The 16331-nt window shown below is 44.3% G+C and overlaps 2 protein-coding genes across 2 annotated transcripts; both read right to left on the bottom strand.

Annotated features, from left to right (window-relative positions):
* Positions 1–11897: 11897 nt before the first annotated feature.
* On the bottom strand, positions 11898–13055 carry LOC105565054. Its single transcript, XM_012017896.1, has 2 exons — positions 12807–13055; positions 11898–12620 (listed from the first exon to the last, which is right to left on the bottom strand). The coding sequence occupies exons 1-2, from the start codon at positions 12811–12813 to the stop codon at positions 12265–12267; spliced, it is 363 nt and encodes a 120-aa protein (XP_011873286.1). The 5' UTR covers positions 12814–13055; the 3' UTR covers positions 11898–12264.
* Positions 13056–14154: 1099 nt separating this feature from the next.
* Positions 14155–15715, bottom strand: LOC105565053 (peritrophin-1). Its single transcript, XM_012017895.1, has 2 exons — positions 15613–15715; positions 14155–15055 (listed from the first exon to the last, which is right to left on the bottom strand). The coding sequence occupies exons 1-2, from the start codon at positions 15617–15619 to the stop codon at positions 14343–14345; spliced, it is 720 nt and encodes a 239-aa protein (XP_011873285.1). The 5' UTR covers positions 15620–15715; the 3' UTR covers positions 14155–14342.
* Between the last annotated feature and the right edge of the window lie 616 nt (positions 15716–16331).

Consider the following 16331-nt stretch of genomic DNA (forward strand, 5'->3'; position numbering starts at 1 on the left):
GCATTTATACACCCGGTAGCATCTGAGGAACGGGCAGTCTTTAGGTGGAGTTAGCTGTAGGGCAGAGAGAAGGCAGGCGTCGCGGTAGCAGAGTTAGCTCCTACTGGCTCCTAATTGGGAGACCGGCAACTAACTCTCTTAATTACCGCCTCTACTTCCTCGCCTCTCCTCCGTCGACCTCCGCTTCTCGTGGTACCTCCTCGTTCTCGTCCGTCTGTCTCCACCTCCTCCGACCTGCCCCCGCCGTCCTTTCTGCCCTCCTTCCACCCTTTCTTCGTTCGCTCTCGCGTTCCCTCTTTCGTTCCGTTTCTCGCCCTCTTTTCAGATTCAGGCCTGAAAGCTCTGAGAAAAGTTCCGTCGACTTAATTACACGGAATAATCCTCGGGGGTGCGAAGCCTGCCTGCCTGCCTGCCTGAGCCCGAGTCTACTTGCGCATTAAGAAATTTTCTGAAGCGTCGCGAAAGCTTCTTTTTTCGGCTCGACTAATTCCGCCGCCTTCCTTACGCCACGTCCTATCCGTGACACTTGTGACATTACGTAGGAATAAAAGATTTTCGATCCTTTCGCTAGGTATGCAGATTATCTGCTATTTTTTTTTATTTTCTCTTCAGACGATAGATGCGTAACGATAGAAACGTGGGAACGAAGTACATATACGTATATATATTTTTTTAAGAAGTACGACGAAGTCGTTTCTTGCATGCTGCATCTGGGTCACACGAGACGTGTGAATTCCCTGTCACGAGAAGTCGTAAAGCTCTCGTTATCCGTCATTGTTGTAGAAAACGGAATGAGGTGCGAGGAACGAGCGGGAGCGTTGGCGGTGATCCCTGGATGTCTCCAGGTGCCGCCAACATCTTCATCGGCGTTTCTAACAGCGGGGAGCCGACTGATTTTGCTTTGATTCCGGATCGCCCGTAGAATCTAGATTCCTACTGTTAGGAAAACACGCGAGGATCGCGCGGCAATATTTCTATTTTGCGTTTCGAATGGAAACTCTGTCAGATGTTGTCCGTATAAGTTGGAAATTTTCAGCAAATTTGCGGTACGTATACTTTTTCTGAGCAAGACGAGACGTTAGGTGGAACACCGAAAGCGAAGTGTGTTAAGATTTGACGCGAAGTTGCAGAGATATTTTTCTAGTATGTATTGCGAGGGGGAAACCGCGGACCGAAATCTTGTACATACATCAATGCCCACCATGCCCAGTGGGCATTACTGTCTTATTTTATCTTATTTTATCTTTATAATGCTCCAGCAAGACCTAATGCCCAAAAATGCCTAGTAATGCCTAGTAATGCCCAGTAATGCCGCAAATCTGTACACCACAATGCCCTCAGCGGTTTCCCCCTCGATGCGTTGTGTACAAAAGTGCTCGAATATGAAAGTATTCGAATTGGTACTCGAATTGGAAAGTATCTCTGTACGCACAGGTAAAATGCAGAGATTGTCTTTATCGCAGTGTGCTTTTGAGTTTGGTCGATATCAGGACTGTCTTCTCGCTGTCTTCTCTAGTACATCTTTTATGATATACCTTCTCTCGGTCTCTCCCTCTCTCTCTCGCTCTTTTTCTCTCCCTCCGACCTCCGCCAGGAGTCGACAATAGGCTGCAGTAGTTCTCATTTGATTAATAACCCGTCCACAATGAGCACTCCCAGTGGCTCTCAGTTGATTAACGATCTCCGGAGAACGTCACAATGCCGATAGCCGTTCCGCGATCTATAACGAATGGCCGACAACCTCGTGATCTAGTCTGCTGGGAATCCGACGCGTCGAAATCGATACTACAAAGTATGCAAGTATTCGCACCCTTCCACCTTGCCTCCGAGACGATTTATAATCTTGCAATTTAAAATTATACGTAAATTATACGCGTGCACGTGCACGATATTTTCAACTTTGGCGGGGATTTTATATCTCGCGGATACGAAATTAAAAACGTAATAACCGTAGTAGGGAGGGAGAATAATTAAAACTATGCAGAATTGTTCTTTGGTATAGTTTGTAGAAGATCGAATGTGTTTAGTTTCCCATAGTGATTTGGATATCTCACGAATGATCAGGTCGGACACAACAGTACAGTCTTGCAGGAGTCGCGTTAGCTTTTATACGTCTATTATTAGGGGCGTCAGCAGTAAGATCATCTCTCTGGGCCGTAAACGTGTTAGCGAAGAATGCCACTTTCGTTTAAGCGGGCTACATAACAAAACCGTGGCAGATGGATAGCAATGGTGCGTGTGCCGGGGCTCGGATTTTAGGCAAACGAGGCAGTTACAGGCGTTTGCATAATTTAATATGCTGCAAACGAGTTCTTGCTACCTGTGTTTATGCAGCAATAAAATCTGAAAGGATCAGGTGCTTTGTCCTGGACCGCGCAGCGTTTTGTGCTTGACGTCGTTGACCCTGTCTTCCTCGCCATTACCAGCCGCGGGCGAAGCGCGCGCAACAAAGAGATCAGCTGTCAGATAAACAGCCAAGAGAAAATTTGTGTTGCCAATAAAGGCGGCGACGCGCATGCCTCGTTCCTTGCAAGCGGCCGACTAAGAGCGGGAGGGAGAAGGAGAGGAGAGAGACGTGTAGAAAGGTGGACGTAGACGGAGAGAGAATTGGACACGAGAGATAATCCGTGCGAAAACGCGATATCGTCTTGGAAAGTCGCGATCTTTAATTCAAGGTAAATCGCGCGCGCGCGCGCGTAACACTGTTACGTGCTTCTCGCGTGGTTCTTCCGCGAGGTATACTTTCGGTCAAAATGCACCTTGCTCTGCGACGTACAATTACGGATATCTAAGACAAACATTTGTCAATCTTTTCCGCGCGGCGGTAATCCTGGTACTCTGACACGTCGAATATCGCCTGGTGCAGAGAGAGACGAATCTCACCCCTCCTTCTCCCCGATGTAAAATGGCGGAGCGTATCTTATGTCGTGGGAACCTTTTTACCAACTGGAGCACGACTAGGCCCTTCGGAGGGCTGTCGGAATCCGAGCAGGTAGCCTCGCACGCGCAGGGTCGTCTTAGGCTTGTGAGAAAAATCGTTTGGCTTGTTGGTAGATTTGCGATGGCGTCTCGTCCATTCTCGAATTTGCTCCGAGAATACGAACCGCATTGCCTCTCGATATTCCATCGTACATTCCGATAATACGCATCGAAAAATATCGTATGACGTAGAAATAAGATTTCGCCGGATGGCTTCTTCTAAATATTCTAGTTTTGCAGTTAACATTTTATCTTCTATTTATATCTTCTTTTATTTTATAAATTCATGTTAAATTTTTGTATTATAATGTGCAGTAAGAGGTAAAAGTCAGTTTTGAAGAGGAAGAAAAAATGTATTTAAACTCGATGAAAGTTTTGCCGACGACATTTTTCATAAATAAGAGAGACGCGGCTCTCTCCCCGCGGCGGTCTCTAGATGGGACGTACTTTATACATGCAAGGCGAAGTGAGCAAAATGAGAAAATACGTTTCTGCGTAAGTACATCGTTATGCATCGGTTGCACATCTCTCGGGACGAAAGAAACAAGCCGTCTCATTAATGCCACGGTAGAAAAAAAAAGGGAACAATAAGAGTCGAGGTGTCGAGGGGAGTCCGCGAACAACGTGATAATCCTCCGATAGGTATAACGTGCTGAATTTCCGAGGGAATATTGTCGGCAATTCTGCGCGAGCTAGACAATAAATTGGTTTTGCGCGCCCGGACAATCGTTACGACAATTAGCAGCGCCGTCACTAATTTCGACTAATTAACGCGAGGAGAAAAGTCCCGAAACACTGGCATCGCGCGAGTATCGATGCACCGCCGGGTGACATTGCTCGTTAAAACGTCGACGCGGATGACTGAATCCATTTAATGGCTTCTAATTAATGGTTGCATCGTTTATTTGGAAGGACCCCGGTTCCGACGAAACTCGGATTCGGTTCGGTTTTGCAATTTTTTCCTTATATGTATAATTATTTCTTTATTGTATGCATTAAGTGCGGACGTTGTACATCGCGTAAATAGCGAGAAAATTAATCACAACGTAGGAGTTGGAGGGAAATGCCTTAATTGATATCCGGAGATAATAGAACGGCAGAATGACGCGTTGAAATATTCGGTGGAAATTGAATATCGGCGACGAGAAATTATGCAATACACGGGGATGACCGGAGGAATCGGTTTTGCGTACACAATCATGTTAATAAATACCACAGAGGCCGTCCCGGCGCTAATTAATGCAGATACGCACGTGATTATGTAGAATTTGCGTTATGTGACGCGCTGATGGTAATACTAATGCGGCTCGTTTCTATATTTTGGCAGGGCAATGAAAGAAAACGGCTAATATTGTGGTAATGGACTCGTTTGCAATTGACTATGTTATGTTTTGTGGCTGTCTTTGTTAGATAATTGAATCGCACAGCAGGAAATCGTATTGTAAATTATCCTCGCCCGCTTTTGTAAAACGTTAATTACTGTGTTCCGCGCGAAAACCTCGCATCTTAAAAAACTACAATTGTTAAAGGACTCTAATCATGCACATGTATATGTGTGCGTACGTTCCTTTATTTCCAGGTTTCACAAAATCCTTATTTAAGGTGAAATTATTCTGTAGATTTAATGAGAGAAGCTTATGCGCGCATATAGAGAATAAGTGACGATCGGTCGATCTGGCGTATTACATGCTAGCTGCAAGTCGGATATCAGCGGCGACGTTGAGAATTTCCGGGGATGAAAGAAGTGGAGAAGGAGGCGAAATAACAGGCAGAAGCAGAGACGAGGAAAGAAATAGACGAAATGCAAATGTACCGCGCGGCGGGTACACGCGAGGGTGGCGGCATCGGTTGTGCGCGGGGGCGGTATAGGGGGAGGATGCTTAAATTTCCGATATTTTAACCGCGCGGCTTACTCGTGCAACAAGTCCTTTCTCCTCGGTTGCATCTGAAAGCGCGCGGCTAAGTAATTTCGGTTACGCCATCATTCGGTTCGCGGCTTCCGCGCGCGCGCGTCATGGCGTCAGTTCCCCGGTATCTCTCGGTCATCGTCTCTTTTTTTTATCTTTCACTCCGCATACGCAGCCGTCCACTCGTACTGGTAACTCCGATCCTTTAGTCTTATCTTGCATTACGTGATGTGAGGTATGTTCTGCGTTTCTTCGGTGACATCTACATTTTTAACTAAGTCCTTTTAAGATACTAATGAATTTGAAACGTAAAAGCCATTTAGGACCAGGCACAGGTGGAGGTAGCTGAGTAAATTACGGTGACATTATCTTCCACTAGTCGTAAGACCCGAACAATAAAATTCCGATTGGCCAAAATGGCCGGAATTCTAAAATCTGAAGCCATACACTGAGAAGAATGTCCGATTAAATTTAATTGGATAACCCAATTACATATACAATTATAATAACAAATGAATATATCCAAGTAAATCGTATATCTGATGAAAAATCAAATTTCGTCGGATATAATTTAATCGGAAAAATTAACCATCGGACTCACCTGATCTAAAATTCTGCATCCTTATCGGTTCACGTAATCCAAAGGAAAAATAGTATCGTGCGCCGTTGGTTTTAGTGGTTGGGGGGGGGGGGGAAGCCGAGGGGGAAACCACGAATGTCCAGTGGGCATTGCTTTAGCTTATTTTATCTTCTTTTAACTTCATAATGCTCCAGCGAGGCCTAATGCCCAAACTAATGCTCAAAAAATGCCCAGTATACCGCAAAACTAAATACCACAATGTCATGAGCGGTTTTCCTCTCGGCTTATATTTACTCGCTAATATCTCGATCTTGCACACCAAAATTCATCGACGTTTCACGTTTTGACTAGCTTACTAATTAGTAAATTAAATGTTGATGCATAACCGTTTAATGTGACCGTAATTTACGTACGCGCAGAATCCCGAGATGCGCATGACGATCTTGTAATTTGCTATAATCATAAGGCTCACGCTGGAGAACGCTTCCCGACGAGAGGAGGCCGTGCGGTTGTGAGGCGTGAACTTCTCGACGATGCATTCTACCGAGTGGGAATACCGTGGACTTGGTTTTTTTTCTCTCTCTGTCGACCGCCTCCTTTCTTCCCCGCGAAACCCCTCGCGCCGTAAACTCGTGCACTTCGTCGGATGGATTCGTCGCGGCTGCATTAGCGAAATAACTTGCCGCGCCGCGACGCGCCGGACACGTATTCACTTCGCGGTTCTCTCGAACGATCTTTTCTTCGCCCGGACGTGACTGGTCCTGCAAGTTTCGACACGCGCCTTCCTCACGGACAAATGTGGAGTAGGAGACGTTTTACTCTTTGATGCGTTGCTTGACGTATGCGAGACAGCTCTAATATGTAATTAGAATTCTATAGGCGTAATTATGTTAACTTAACCCGGAGTCATTATTAAAGAACAAAATAATCTAATTACGAAAGCTGAGAAGAGTATTATGAAACATTTCGCCGAGAATTATAAACACTTCTTCGTTTGTTTTGCCTCCGTAAAAAGTCTCGCTGTTACTTTGAAAGCGTAATATTACAATTTTGAAAAAACAATCTTTAGATTAAAGTTTCACTTGCATTTGGAATAAAGTAAATGTCTCTGTTTTCTCTCTACTCTTTTACACGCAAACTTGACAAGTTTTGACACGGCTGATGTGACGCAAGAGGTGGTACAAAGCTAGGTTCTACCCTCGCAATATGTACTCGAGGAATACATCCGTGTAAGACCACGGAATTTGCGTATGGCAAAGCCTTTGGCAATGGCCCTCTTCTCGATCACGATCCCGGGGAAGTTTCAAGTAGTTCGGCAGAACGCGCAACGTGGTGCAGGGAGACATGGCCTCTCGACCGATCGCAATTATCCTTAAACATCGCGCCGCAACTGCATCTGTTCCCTTTTACGAACCCCCACGGTCGTGTCTGTGAACGCATGTATGCGGAATCGTAGAATTCCGAGGGAGAAAGAGAGAACGAGAGGGAGAGAGAGAGAGAGTGAGCGACGCGGTCGGGAACTTTGCCGAGAATTCGTGAAACTTGAGCTTTCGACGATTAATCCAAGTGTGCAAGTTGGTAATCGAGGGTGGATATACGAAGAAATGATGCAAAAACGCACTTCGCTTTCGCTCATATTCGCTCGCGGGGTTTTCGAGGTAAGGACATAACGGAGGGAAATATGTGTGGCTAGCAATGTTTTATTTCACGGCGAATTTTTAAGCGATACGATAGAACCGATATACATATTAACGCATTTAAAAAATATTTTTCTCATAAATTACATAAATTAAAAATTGTACCAGTACACATTTATACGAAAGCTTATGTATTTAATGTATCACCTTCGATCCGGTGACGACGCGCATTGTCCACAATTTTTCTCTTTTTTTCCCCTTTTTCTTTTATTACCTTAACGACCATCATTTTTTCAATTTTAATTTGTTAAAAATTGTAATTAAGAATTGCATTACTTTTGCTAAAAAGAACCGTCGTATTCCAATTACGCCTCGTACTTGTTGAATTTTCAAAATCACAGAGGATCATACCTTTATGATCCACGATTGATCTCTTTGCGGCGTGGACTCACCGTGGCAACGGCCATCGATCTCGGGCTATCTTTGAGACGGGCGGGTACCGTTTGGCAAAGTGATCGGATATGCGGGCCAAAATCTGCAACAGCGATAGCAAACGTTTGCCGTTGCCAATCAAGCTCACATAATGCCGCCTCGTCTACCGTACGGTCAAACAGCCTATGGGGATTTCATGCTACGCCGTGGCGCGCATACCAATCCGCGTGCGCGTGTTTTAAGTGTGTGTACGCGATACAAATACATATAAAGCGATGTGAAGCCGCGGCTCACTGTAGGCTCACGCGCGTCCATCGCCGGTGCCGATACGTGTACACGTGTGTACGTAGGTCCAATATTTTGCCAGGGCCCGGCCACGTTTGGCATACGCTCGATATACCGCGGCGCAGATTGGATTTGAAGTTTATAGGGCGGAAATTCTTCGGGGACCGGCCTACCCCGAGGGACGAGGCTACGCAAACTTTGTGCGCGGGGCGGCCGGCGAAAATGAGCGGCGTGAAAACGAAATTAGGCGCCGTCAATTGTGCCGTTTGTTTTAAAAGCATTGTAAGGTAGTTCCGAAGGATTTCGCCCTGATGTGCGATATTGTTTCGCGTTTAGAAGCTTAATCTGTTAATTAAACAAGTTTCGGTGAGCTTAGATCTCACCAAATTTTTATAATGGGATTTAGTTAGCATTCTGATATTAATGAAAAAAATTGATACTTCTCATTGAAATGTTTGAAACGCACATGATAATCTCTTTGCGATATTGAGAGACGTTCAACTTTTGCACTCGACCCTTGTGCTACTTTTATACCGGTTTCAATTTCGCAACACCTTGGCTCGCATGATATTTTCGTGTAACAGCTTGATCGACATACTTTGATCAAACGTCGTAATCCCAGCGTGATTTCGTTACGTTGTCGAAAGCGGCTTAGCCGGGCAAGTCTCAGGCGAGCGGGATCTTTTTAGCTAACGCGACGACATTAGAGGCCGCTAATATTTCACCCAATTATTCGACGCTTAGGCCAGGAATCCCGTCTTCGGCACGTCAAGGACTCCGGGCCGGGCGGTCGTAAGAAAAAGCAGTGAAGAAACACAACGAGACAAGAAGGGGGGAAAAAAGGAGAAGAAAAGGGAGAAGGGGGAGAACCGCGATGACGAGCCGCCACCAGCACCTCTCGGCGAGAGGCGGGGGCGACGAATTAGAGATGCAGAGCCACGTTCGCGGTCATCGGGGATATTAAGCCGAATCCCTTAGCTTGATGGATGAAACGGGAGTTACGTTAGTATCCAGTATCCGGCGGTGTCCGTGCCCATGCATCATCAATAACTCTCCTGACTCTTTCACCTTGGCCTCTCTTCCCGCCTCCTCTCATCTCGCCTCATCTCGCTTCGCCTTGCCTTATTTCGCCTAGTCTCGCGCGCATGTGTTTCCTCTCGCGGCGGATAAGAGAAGCCGTGACTTTGTTTTCCGACGAAGCTCGAGGCGAAACGTCCGAAACGCCGCTTTTAAACGTTATCTTTTTCCCGTCGAAAACTTGTGTGCCTGCTTACCAAACGCCCTCGTACCTATTTATTCTCCTCACGCTGAAAGTGTCGCGAATTGCCAGCGGTATCGACTTATCCGAACGGGGTTACCCTGCGCTCTCTCGTAAATCACAAGTGCAGCGAGCGAAATTTACGAAACTGAGGAGAACGCGCGCGAAAACGGTCGGAAAATCGACGGGAACAAAACAGCGGAGCAGCGCGAGGAGACGCAAACGAACGGCCTCGTACTCCCGAATGATTTCGAGAACGGGCGTATGCACATGGCACAGCGGTATAATTACGGATCGTATGTATCAGACACGCAATCAAGAATGAATTATCGCGGAACCACGCCTCCTGCCAGCGCTCAACCGGGCACAACAATGCCGGCGCATCACGAGCAGCGACCCGGCTGTCGATGATGTGTGCTAATAGTCCCCTGTGGCTTTCGCTCACAGTATCCAGGTTCCGTGACACGCTTTTTCTTTCTCTCCCGCGGATTCGCGCCTCTTAGCGCTACTGAGAATCCGCGCGAGTCCCATTCGTCGCCGACGAAAATTAACGCCAGCGCGAAAATCACGTTTCGCACGTTTCAATGGAAACTTCGCGTGGGTGACTCGCTCTTTGTGAAAGTTTTAAGGTACTTAACAACAATGATAACAATAATAATTATTATAATCATATTGTTATTAGCTCTCCTACATACTTAATGATGACGATATTAGTTGGTTACATGATTAAATTTGCACCGTCGCGACATAATATGCTTTTATTTAGTATTAGGCCGTTTTAATATCCATAATTTAATTTATTAACGTATCATGATTTAATAAAGCCACTTCATAATGTACTAAATGCCGTGAATTTTACATGTCGAGTGCGCGCTGCGATTTTGACGTAACGCATGGCCGAACAAACGCTTGTACATGAAATATAATCTCATTTAGCGCACGGTTGTCACACAATATAGGACGATGAGCTTGTCCTGTCTTAACGTACGTATGCGGGCAGGCAGCGTGGCGTTGTACACTTTTCCCGGAAAAATATTTTAGCTGAGTGAACGAGAGACCTTAGATATTAGATTCTAATAGATACAATTTTTTTGCTGCAGACATGCCGTAAATAAGAAAGATAAGGTTTCACTAGATTTCGTATCGGAATAGAATTTTAGGGGGCTGTTTTAGGAGTGTAAAAGCAGAAATGCCCTGATGTAAATTTATCAAGAAAACGATCCCTTACTGGTTTCGGGATTTTTAAATTGTGAGCGATAGTGCAAATTTTCACGTAAACTAAAATAAATTGGAATTTATCTCCGCACATTCTCCGAATCTTTCACCTGCCGTCGTGTCGCGGGGTATTTCTACAATAGTTCGAAAGGAATGATATGGATTTTGTGGTAGCCAAAGAGCTCGAATAATCAATTTCGTTCCTCTTTCGCTACACCCCACCACCCGCTCTTGTCGCAGCTTTTTTTCCCCATCATCTGGAACGTTGCCGGATGACCCATGGCGGTCTCGACCCATAAAAGCCGAAATAACTCTCGGACCGGACCCCCTTCGACTCGGCGGCGGACAATATCGAAGAAGAGGAAGAAGGTCGGGGGTGGCCGGGAGGGTGCCGGCAACGTAGAGAAACCAGAGGGGGTGGTAGAGGCTCCTGTAATAAATTCGCAATTTCCTTATTACGGGTAATGCTCCGGTCGGTGGATGCGCTCGCATAAATATCCCGAGTTCCGGTGATCCCGTGACTTCCGGTCAGCCGCAATGACTTACGCCGGGTCGCGACGGACGACGAAGGGTGAGAGAGAGAGAGAGACTAGGGGGCAGAATCGCTCGGTCGCCGGCCAACGAGCCAACCATTCACCCCGACCATCCCCCGCGCCAGCTAACGTTCCGTGTGCTCGTTCGCGAAAGAGGGCGACGCTCGCGATGGAATTTGTCCCCGGCCTCGGTTCCGCCCTCGGATGACCACTGATAAATTTAGTAGACTTCTCTCTTTCTGGTCCGGGTATCCTCTATCGCGCTCGTCCGGTTGTGTGCGCGCGCTCTCTCCTCATTTCCCCGCGACCACCCCTTCGTTGCTCTCTTTTTGTAAAGGGTAAGCCGTTACAATTTTCTTGAAAGAAAACACGTCCTTAATTGATAATTATTCATTTTGTTAGGCGAAAGCTACTGACTCCAGCGATAATCGTGCTACAACTGATTGGGAGAGTCTCTTGCCCAAAAACGTGACGTTATATACAGAGTAGATAGCGTTAAGTACAAAAGAAATGTTGCTAGCAGCTATAATATAAATCCGCGTAACACCGAACACCTTGATAGATAAGCGATAGCGCTTTCTCAGATTAATTACACGATCGATACGACAGTTCGATACAGCCATACGGTTATTAATTAACTTATCGCACTGTCCCATTTTGCTTTCGTCATTTTGTTGAAACAGAGCGAGTTCTATATCGCTAAAATCGAAATCGGTGTTTCTATGCTTTGCAAGTCCCCTTGATTTTGCCTTTCACGATTTTACGCAAATTCTTACGCACGCATTGTGAAATTTCGTCAATGTGTGTTCAGGGACTGGATAAGATACGCAGTATGTGACTAGAGATTGGAGGCAGGAAGTTAGGATTATTTCTTTTATAATTTGCACTGATAACGAGACGCTCTGTATTTGTATACTTGCGATTTGACATTACGATATAGAACGATAATAGATAATTTTTGATATATTTTACTACGGATTATCGAATAAAAGTGTCTTTATCATGAAATTTTTCTCTGAATTAGAAGTGATGAAACAGTGAGGTGCGTGTGTATGTGGTTTGTCATGTGAGGGAGGGATGACATTACAGGAAAGTTTGCAAGAAAACGATCATACATATGTATTATCAGATTTATTAAAATATCTTAAGAAACTAATCTACAAATGTAATAATAACAATAGTTCTTGTAAAGTAATTTGTTTTTTGTACTCGTCACTAATTTCAGCTTATTGTTCGTATCTTTCGAAATCGATGGCCACTTATGCATAAATGTCTATGATTTTTACATTTGAGTATTTGTGCATTTTTCGAGTGGAACGGAGGCAAGGCGGGTCGTAATCTCTATCCTTATCGAAGAATTTCCGGAGAAAGGACAATCTTCTTTTTACGTTTGCATTTGTAAAATAATCCGCAACTACACTTGTGGCACCATTCATTTTTAAGACTGAGCTTCGACTAGTTTGTCAGATTTTTCGTTATTTTCATTAAGTTTGGGCAAGCAATCAGCCTCGTTTGGTGCTACGCATACTTTTCTTGCGCTACTAAAATGTAGACCACCTTGGCATTGTACCAAGACCCAACCCAAATCACCAGCACATAAATAATACTTAGCGCAGTCACATTCGTGAATCCTTTTCTCATCGATTACACCTGAAGGATTTGTACAATGTGATAATTGGGGTTCATCGTCGGAGGGAACTTCCTTCGATGCAGGCGGTGCAAGTAGATCTCGATCAATGTTTGCGGCGCTGACAGCCCCAAATGCCAGGAAGGCGATGGTGATTACATATATTCCTATGCAATAGACGAAAATTATGAAAACGGTAGCCCCGATACGATCAAGTCGCGATCTAGCCAACTTTTATTACAATCGAATAGTTGTCAATTATTTAGACAAATTTGGATTGTTAGAAACTTCCAGCAACGTGTAATCGGTTTATTTTAATCGACGTTTATTATAGAAATTTGTTCAACACTCACCCTTCATCGTTTGTCCTCTGCTCAATCCGAATTTAAGAAACGTATCGGTCGAATTGTTCCTATGAACACGTCTTCGATTCGTTTAAATGTGTTACTGATCGAATTTAGACGGACCGGCTTATATATATATGTGTCATGTTATCGCGAAACACAAGGACAGATATCTATCGAAGATATCTATTGAAGATATCTATCGAAGATAGATGTTTCTCGCCGAAAGATTGCTAGTCAAATTATTACGCAGAAGAATATTGCTCCAAAATACGTTTGCCACGAATAATGAACAATTTTTATGCAATCATAACATCGATTGTGATTGATTGTTGGCTAATGTTTCGTATGCTTTCTCGTTCGAGAGAGGGCAATGCTCGTGATACAATTTGTCTCCGGCCTCGGTTCCTCCCTCGAATGACCGCTGATAAAAGTAGACTTCTCTTTTTCTAGTCTGCTGAGGTTTCCTGTGTCGTATCCGGTTCTACGCGCGCGCTCATTTCCCGCGGCCATCCCGTTCTTTCACCTTTCTTCCTTTTGGGTTATAAAAGAAAAGAGTTATTGATTATCAATTACTTCATTTCGTTAGGCGAACGGTCGAGCTTTTAGGAAACCGACTGTCTCAAACGACGATCGTGCAAGGACTGACTGGGAGAGTGTCTTGTCCAAAAGTATGATGTCATACAAACAATATGCAGCGCTAAAAGGAAAGAAGTGTCGCATCTTTAAGCTAAATTTACGTAATGCATATCTTGATAAGCAATAGCGTCCTCAGATTGATTACACAATCGAAGCGACAATGCATGCAGCCACACAGCTGTTAATGAACCTATCACACTTTCCTATTCCGCCCTCGCCATTTTGTCGAAAGAGAATGGATCTCATGTTACTAGACTCAAAATGCCATCCGTATTTCTACGCTTTGCAAGTCTTTTTGAGAAAATTATAAAACTTTCGTTCATAGATGTGCGCTTGAAGACTGGAGAAGATTCGCAGTGTGCGACTAGTGATTGGAAGAGGAAATTTTGATTAATTTTTTTACAATTTAGTAGACTTCTCTTTTTCTAGTCTGGTGCGATTACAGCGATAAGACGATGCTCTATATCTGCTGGTAGTATGATTATATGCGAGCGATAAATGATCTTATTATTAGACTTATTTTGCTAGATTATCAAATAAGATTATTTTTATCATACATTTTTTTTATCTAAATTGAGAGTAGCAAAACAGCGATGTGTGTGTGTGTGTGTGTGTGTGTGCGCGCGCACGCGCGCGTGTGGTTTATCGTGTGAAGGAGTGGATGACATTGACAAAAAAGTTGCAAGGAAACGATTATACATATAATCGGATTTATTAAAATATCTTAGGAAACTAATCTAGTACAAATATAATATAACAATAATAGTTTTAATGAAGCAATTTTTTCTTGGTGCCCGTCACTACTTTTAACTTAGTATCTTCCGAAATCGATGGTCACCTATGCACAAATATATGTTTTTGAGAACAAGTTTCGAAAAGTTCGCCAGGTATTTTTGATACTTTTTTTTATTGCAAGCAACCAGCTTCGTTCGGTGGTAGGCAGATTTTTCTTGTGGGGCTAAAATGTAGACCACCTTGGCAGTCTGTATCGGTCCAACCCAAACCACTAGGACGGCAAGTATAATACATGCCGCAGTCACATTCGTGAGATCTTAAATCGCCGTTGTTTCCTGGAGGATTAGTGCAAATTGGAGGAGGTGAAGTAGGAATGGTTGGACCGCAGTTTCCACCCTCTCTGTTCGCAACGCACTCCTGACATGTGCGACTGAAACACGTACCGCCTGGACAGGTACGCAACGATGGTACACCATTTATGCACTCATAGTATTGACCGCAGTTGTTGTGTGGGTAACTTATTCTAGACGTCGGCGGATATGTCCCGTCTCGGTTTCTTACGGGGCAACTCTCGCAACCGGCCTGCCATGGCCAATCGCAGACCTGCAGTTGTCTATTGTAGTGTAGTCTCGTCACTGGATCTCCCTCGGTCATCAGGGGACATTTTTGCAATACTCCTTTGCCAATGTCGCATTTGTAAAACAATGTGCAATCGGTTTCATGCGGGAGGTTGGTCGTAGTGTTGTCTGGACATCGTTCTGGGTATGGGCATACTGTGGTAACTACCGTGCAATCGTCCCTTAATTGAGATACCGCAAGTTGATTAACTTTTGCGGCGCTCACGGCCCACGATGCCAGAAAGGCGATGGCAATTATGTATATTCCTATGCAGCAAAAATCACACCATTAGAATGTTAACTGATAAGAATTCTTCAATGTCGCCAGCGTTAATTAACAACGTCAGTGTTTTCTTGATCATAAACACCTGGCATTTTTAATAATACAGAAAATTTATTATGGAAAATATTACATCAGTCAGGGTTTGAACCTGGACCTCCCTGCACTCTAGGCGGGCGTCTCACCAATTCGACTATCGAGGCACATTTTTATTGTCTTTTATCATATGCCTCGGTGGTCGAATTGGTGAGACGCCCGCCTAGAGTGTAGGGAGGTCCAGGTTCAAACCCTGGCTGAGGTAATATTTTTCGCAACAAATTTTCTGTATTATTAAAAATGCCAGGTATGGTTAAGAAAACACTGACGTTATTAAAATGTTAGCTGCGATACGATCGACTCGTGTTCTAATAGACTTTTATGGCACAACCGAATCGGCGTCAATTATTTATATAAATTGGAATTATTGAAATTTTCCAGCATACAACGTGTAAATATCGTGTTATTTTAGTCGACGGTTTTATTATAGAAATTTTGTAACACTCACCTTTCATCGCCTATTTTCGATTTAACCCGAACTTATAAAAACGTACCGTTCGTCCTGTCAACACCTCTTGAATTCGTTTAAATATGTTACTGGCCGAATTCTGGCGGATCGGCTTGTATAAATGTGCATCGTCTTATCGTGAAACACAAGGCCAGATATCTATCGGAGGCAGTCTTATCGAAGATAGACTTTCTTCTGCAAGAGAAATGATTACTATTAACCTCATTATATTGCAGAAGAATTGTTGCTCTAAGGTACGTGTGCACGAATAATGAACGGTCTTTATTCGGATCTTTCTAGTATTGATTGTGATTCGATAGTTTAGAACGCATTCGCGTGCATTAGCGTTTCGTGTGTTCAGTCGCGAAAGAGGGCGACGCTCGCGATTTGCCCCCGCGGAATTTGCCCCCGACCTCGGTACCACCTTCGGATGACCACTGATAAATTTCAACGACTTCTTTCTTTCTTATCCGGCGGGGTTTCCTATGTCGCACTCTCTCGTTTCCGGTTATGCGCGCACGCTCCTCATTTCCCGCGGCCATTCCGTTCTTCATCTTTCTCCCTTTCCCATTCCGTTCTCGCCATTTTGTCGAAACGGAGCGAGCTCTAGATGACTTTACTGAATCTGAATATTATCGATGGATTTATCCAGAACAGATGTACACGTATATGTATTCTATTTAGAAAAATTTCTCGTCTTTATCTCGTGAAATCTTTCT

Source organism: Vollenhovia emeryi, unplaced genomic scaffold, assembly GCF_000949405.1.
Source record: "Vollenhovia emeryi isolate VEMERY1.0 unplaced genomic scaffold, V.emery_V1.0 DF939155.1, whole genome shotgun sequence".
Classification (NCBI taxonomy): domain Eukaryota; kingdom Metazoa; phylum Arthropoda; class Insecta; order Hymenoptera; family Formicidae; genus Vollenhovia; species Vollenhovia emeryi.